Genomic DNA, 6,429 nt, shown 5'->3' on the forward strand with positions numbered 1-6,429 from the left:
CATCCCCATGGAAAAGAAATGCAAAAAAGCAAAATGGCTGTCTGGGGAGGCCTTACAAATAGCTGTGAAAAGAAGAGAAGTGAACAGCATAGGAGAAAAGGAAAGATATAAATATCTGAATGCAGAGTTGCAAAGAATAGCAAAAAGAGATAAGAAAGCCTTCTTCAGAGATCGATGCAAAGAAATAGAGGAAAACAACAGAATGGGAAAGACTAGGGATCTCTTCAAGAAAATCAGAGATACCAAAGGGACATTTCATGCAAAGATGGGCTCGATAAAGGCATGAGGGCGAATCAGAGTTATTCATTACAAGTGTCTGTTTTACAGTGGCTTTTCTGGAATTGTTCTTTGTGTCTTTTGGTTTTCTGTTTCTTCAGATGAGAAAAGCCATGCTTGTCAATCTTCTAGCAAACCAGGGTCTGACCTCATCGACTTGTTGACTTTGAGGCTGTTCTGGAAAGATTCCATGTCTGTCCTGTCCCTCTGCACAGGGTGCAGCAGGCTCAGGTGGAGCAGAGGGGGACTCTGCTGAATGCTGCAGTGGTGGAGGCTGAGGCGCTCTAAACCTAGTTAATTAGTGGATTTGCCTTTTCTGTTTCTCTTCCCCCAGGATCCCTTTGAACTGAATTGACCCCATGTGTTTCTTTTGTAGCATGACAAGGATTTGGAATTGTGTTAAGCGAGGAAGGAATTCAAGTGCCTGGGAGGTCGTTGAGGTCGGCAGAGAAATCTTTTCAAAAGTGCCCATTAATCAGCTGAATGGGAGGAAGACAAACAAACCACCTACCACTGCCCCTCATGCCCTGATGATATTGCTTCCTGAGCACAATAGACTGCTAATACTTGTAGGTGATTTCAGGATGTCACGTTTTCCCCCTCAGACTTCCATTAGTGGATGATGGTCATCCATCCTGTGAGAACTGGTCAGTGTCACCTCTTCTAAAGGGGAGGGATGAGCTTCAGCTCCCACCTGCCTCAGGGGCACCAGAAACCTTGGGATGGCTCATTAAAGAGGGGGTGCCCGCTGGTCTGCACAGGGTGCGTGTTTGTAGAGCCAGGACTTTGTAAGGGGCAGAGGGGTAGGGAGGAGTGAAGGGCTGGCTGGTCTGTCCTGGAGTCACCTGCCTTTTCCTTCTCTCTCTCTGAGTGGCAGGTGGGAAGAGGCTGGGTTTACACTCAGAAAAGAAAGGACTCAATTTTGTCCATATCACCATGATCTGTTTCAGGATGACTTACTGATTTTCCAAATAAATAGAGATGAGTGTTGGGAGGAGGTAGCAGAGATGGAGAATTTGAGGGTAGATCTTAGACTGAGGAGCCCCAGGTTTGCACAGATCAGACCACCTGGGTGCCTTCTAAGCTCCATCCTCTCCAGGTGAGAGGAACTCGGCCTCTTCCCTTGGAGCCTCGAAGTCGGGTGGCTCTCCTGATGGCTGCTGCCAGTTGTGTCTGCAAGAGAAACTAGCTGCAGTCCTTGCCTGGGAGCCCCTCGCCTCTGTGTTTTCTCCAGCATCATGACTGGCAGCATTCTGGAAAGGAAGAGACATTCAGGTGAGGAACATGTGGTTGAAATGATCAGTCAACGTGGCAACTGTTTCCTAGGCACTGACTGGGTGTCAGGTGGTGCTGCCAGGCAGGTGCTGTACAAGGAAAACCCAGCCTGCTGTGCTTCAGCTTGGGCCAGAGGGACACCACGTGTAACACCATGATCACACACATGGCTACAAAGGAGGGGAACATGGTACCAGATCACAGAGATACGTGATTGAGTTTAAAGGGGCAACAGGGCTGCTCTGAGGCTGGTGGCCTTTAAGCTGAGACTCAAGAGGTAGATAGGAAGTGACCAAAGGCCAGGGGTGAGAGGGTGGAGTGCAGCCAGAGGCTCCTTAAGTGGCAGCTAATTATCACCACAAAGTCACTTACACTTTGTTTATTTTAAGCTAGGCAATACAAAATTATCTGCTAATTTAAAATCATCTCCTAATTCACTTAACACAGTAATCATTTAATTTCTTGCAATATTGATGTTTACAGGCAGCCTGCCTCTCTGGCTGTGAGCTTTGTGAGGGGCAGGCCTGGGTCTGTTCCATTCAGGGTCCGGGTCCCAGCGCACCCCCCTCCATGAGTACTGAGTTGTGAGTGCCTGTGGCAGGGGGTTGTGCTGGGCGCACACACACATTCCCAGTGCTCATTCACAATCGCCTTATGGCGGGGAAGGGGCTTGGTCACCTAGCTTCATACACAGGAAATGGCCAGTGGGGCTGGAGCTCAAGCCAGGGTCTGACACCAAGGCGCGTGTTCTTAAGTGCCTCCCCCGTCCCCCTTTTTAGATCATATTATTATTTGATTGGAATTCCCTGGTGGCTCAGATGGTAAAGAATTATTTATTCTAATATCTGACATTGTGGGGACCACCACCACTCTCAGTCTCTGAAGAACCTTCAGGACATATTTTAACCTACAGTTTCAAGAACTTTCTTACCTGGCATTAATCTTTGGGGGTGGATTATGGCATCAGTTGGGCTTCCCTGATGGCTCAGGAGTTAAGAATATACCTGTAATGCAGGAGGCACAGGAGATGCCCATTTGATCCCTGGGTCAGGAAGATCCCCTGGGGGAAGAAATGGCAACCCACTCCAGTGTTCTTGCCTGGAAAATTCCATGAACAGAGGAGGCTGGTGGTCTACAGTCCTGCCTGTAGGGTCACAAAGAGTACTACACGACTGAGCACACATATGCGATGATGATGGCATCAGGGCATCTTGTATGGGGCTGGAGGGGAGGGGCTGGCCAAGGTTGGGTGTATTGTATGTCACTGTACTGCCCAGCGTTATGCATTTTATCTTTGAGTTATGCATTTCCTCTGTTCGCAGGTAAAGGAGGACCCTCAGGAGGCTGAGATGGTGTTCACGGCCCGCCGCCCCATGGTGGCCTTCCAGACGAGCGGAGCCTCATGGCGGGAGCAGAAGGAGAAGCGGGCAGCCGTGATGGTGGGCATCCTCATTGGCGTGTTCGTGCTGTGCTGGATCCCCTTCTTCCTGGCCGAGCTCATTGGCCCCCTCTGTGCCTGCAGCCTGCCCCCCATCTGGAAAAGCGTGTTCCTGTGGCTTGGCTACTCCAACTCTTTCTTCAATCCCCTGATTTACACAGCTTTTAACAAGAACTACAACAATGCCTTCAAGAACCTTTTCACCAAGCAGAGATAAACCCAGGGCTTGGAGAGGGGAGGGAACTGGAATTTCTCCCTTTCATTTGTGACCTGGGCCAGAGCTGTCGCACCGCTGAGCATTAATGACATTTGGGAACCATACCACTTGGGCCTGGACTACAGGAGCAGCGATGCCAAAGGCCCTCCAGAAAGACAGCAGGTAGGTGGCAAGTGTGCAGCTATGCCCTCTCACCGAGTGATGCAGACATTGCTAATCGATCTCAGCATATCTTCCCACTGAGCTGGAACTCAGCCTCAGAATCCTTTCTGGACAGTGCATTTGGCAGTTATTGCTAATTGGCCAGAATTCATACAAGACTGGCATCCCAGGTGGGGCTAGTGGTAAAGAAGCTGCCTGCCAATGCAGGAAATGTAACAGACATGGGTTCAATCCCTGCGTTGGGAAGATCCCCTGGAGGAAGGCATGACAACCCATGCTGGCATTTTTGCCTGGAGAATCCCATAGACAGAAGAGCCTGGCAAGCTACAGTTCATAGGGTTTCAAAGAGATGGACGTGACTGAAGTGACTGAGATTTGCTCTGTCCTTTATCTGAAGCTGATTTGCTCTTCCTTTATCTCATTACCATATTCTCAGCACAGGGCCCAGTGACCTGTTTGGTGGCAGAATGAGTACCTGGACTCAAGTTTGCCTGAATCTTGACATGGGAAAATGAAGAGAACACAACCGAAATCTGACTGGATTGCATTCAATGTTGGCTTGCATTTTGTACCATGAGACCCACACATGGTGTAGTGGTTCCACTTGTACTTTTCTACTTGGATTCCAGCAAGGGGCCTTAGAGGAAGAGTCTAGGTATGGTTTGGAAGAGGGGGCAGTGATATTTTTAGGCTTCCTCTCACTATTGGATAGGATGCTTTATCATTGTGTTCATTTGACCTGGGCCTTGACTTAATGTAAGATCATTATAGAAGCATCCCGGGCAGAGGGAATCATTTACATTGAGTACTTCTTAAAAGCAAGTTGTTTGCTGACTAATTTGATGGCAACTTCTGTTGGACCTTTCAGACTTGAAATTTTTCTTTACTTAGGCCTTCCCTGACTACTCACTATAATTACAAAATGCTCAATTTCTGAGACAGATCAGTTCAGTTCAGTTGCTCAGACGTGTCCAACTCTTTGTGACCCCAGGAACTGCAGCACGCCACACCTCCCTATCCATCACCAACTCCCGGAGTCTACCCAAACCCATGTCCATTGAGTTGGTGATGCCATCCAACCATCTCATCCTCTGTTGTCCCCTTCTCCTCCTGCCCTCAATCTTTCCCAGCATCAATGAGTCAGTTCTTTGCATCAGGTGACCAAAGTATTGGAGTTTTCAGCTTCAACATCAATCCTTCCAATGAACACCCAGGACTGATCTCCTTTAGGATGGACTGGTTGGATCTTCTTGCAGTCCAAGGGACTCTCAAGAGTCTTCTCCAACACCACAGTTCAAAAGCATCAATTCTTCGGTGCTCAGCTTTCTTTATAGTCCAACTCTCACATCCATACATGACTACTGGAAAAACCATAGCCTTGACTAGATGGACCTTTGTTGACAAAGTAATGTCTCTGCTTTTTAATATGCTGTCTAGGTTGGCCATAACTTTCCTTCCAAGGAGTGTCTTTTAATTTCATGGCTGCAGTCACCATCTACAGTGATTTTGGAGTCCCCCAAGATAAAGTCAGCTACTGTTTCCACTGTTTCCCCATCTATTTCCCCTGAAGTGATGGGACCAGATGCCATGACCTTAGTTTTCTGAATGTTGAGCTGTAAGCCAACTTTTTCACTCTCCTCTTTTACTTTCATCAGAGGCTTTTTAGTGCCTCTTCACTTTCTGCCATAAGGGTGGTGTCATCTGCATATCTTGGAGAAGGCAATGGCACCCCACTCCAGTACTCTTGCCTGGAAAATCCCATGGATGGAGGAGCCTGGTAGGCTGCAGTCCATGGGGTTGCTAAGAGTCAGACACGACTGAATGACTTCACTTTCACTTCTTCACTTTCATGCATTGGAGAAGGAAATGGCAACCCACTCCAGTGTTCTTGCCTGGAGAATCCCAGGGGCAGGAGAGCCTGGTGGGCTGATGTCTATGGGGTCACACACAGTCGGACACGACTGAAGTGACTTAGCAGCAGCAGCAGCATCTGCATATCTGAGGTTATTGAGACAGATCAATTGATGATTAACTTTATGTAAGGATGTACTTGTAATTCCTTTTATTTTTGAACTTTTTATTTTGTATTGGAGTATATGGCTATACCCTAATAAAAAAAAGTTCAAAAATGATCAATGTTTTGATTTAGTGTCAGGTAAACAAGCAAAAAGCAAAGGAGAAAACGAAAGATAGAAGCATCTGAATGCAGAGTTCCAAAGAATAGCAAGAAGAGATAAGAAAGCCTTCCTCAGCGATCAATGCAAAGAAATAGAGGAAAACAAAAGAATGGGAAAGACTAGAGATCTCTTCAAGAAAATTAGAGATACCAAGGGAACATTTCAGGCAAAGATGAAGGACAGAAATGGTATGGACCTAACAGAAGCAGAAGATATTAAGACGAGGTGGCAAGAATACACAGAAGAACTGTACAAAGAAGATCTTCACAACCAAGATAATCATGATGGTGTGATCACTGACCTAGAGCCAGACATCCTGGAATGTGAAGTCAAGTGGGCCTTAGAAAGCATGACTGCGAACAAAGCTAGTGGAGGTGATGGAATTCCAGTTGAGCTATTTCGAATCCTGGAAGATGATGTTGTGAAAGTGCTGCACTCAATATGCCAGCAAATTTGGAAAACTCAGCAGTGGCCACAGGACTGGAAAAGGTCAGTTTTCATTCTAATCCCAAAGAAAGGCAATGCCAAAGAATGTTCAAACTATTGCACAATTGCACTCATCTCACACACTAGCAAAGTAATGCTCAAAATTCTCCAAGCTAGGCTTCAATAGTACATGAATCGAGAACTTGAAAATGTTCAAGCTGGATTTAGACAAGGCAGAGGAACCAGAGATCAAATTGCCAACATCCGTTGGATCATGGAAAAAGCAAAAGAGTTCCAGAAAAACATCTATTTCTGCTTTATTGACTATGCCAAAACCTTTGACTGTGTGGATCACAATAAACTGTAGAAAATTCTGAAAGAGATGGGAATACCAGACCACCTGACCTGCCTCTTGAGAAATTTGTATGCAGGTCAGGAAGCAACAGTTAGAACTGGAC

At 46.7% G+C, this 6,429-nt stretch overlaps 1 protein-coding gene across 1 annotated transcript in view; it reads left to right on the plus strand.

The window, feature by feature from the left end:
- Window positions 1-3,437, plus strand: part of LOC105003815 (5-hydroxytryptamine receptor 5B) — a gene marked incomplete at its 5' end in the record, with an annotated part of 17,933 nt that extends 14,496 nt beyond the window's left edge. Inside the window, one exon of the mRNA XM_010861263.1 lies at window positions 2,874-3,437. Within this exon, the coding sequence (XP_010859565.1) occupies window positions 2,874-3,206 (333 nt within the window). The remainder of the gene's footprint in view (window positions 1-2,873) is intronic.
- Window positions 3,438-6,429: the final 2,992 nt, after the last annotated feature.

This window comes from Bison bison, unplaced genomic scaffold, assembly GCF_000754665.1.
Source record: "Bison bison bison isolate TAMUID 2011002044 unplaced genomic scaffold, Bison_UMD1.0 scf7180017864471, whole genome shotgun sequence".
Taxonomy (NCBI): Eukaryota; Metazoa; Chordata; class Mammalia; order Artiodactyla; family Bovidae; genus Bison; species Bison bison.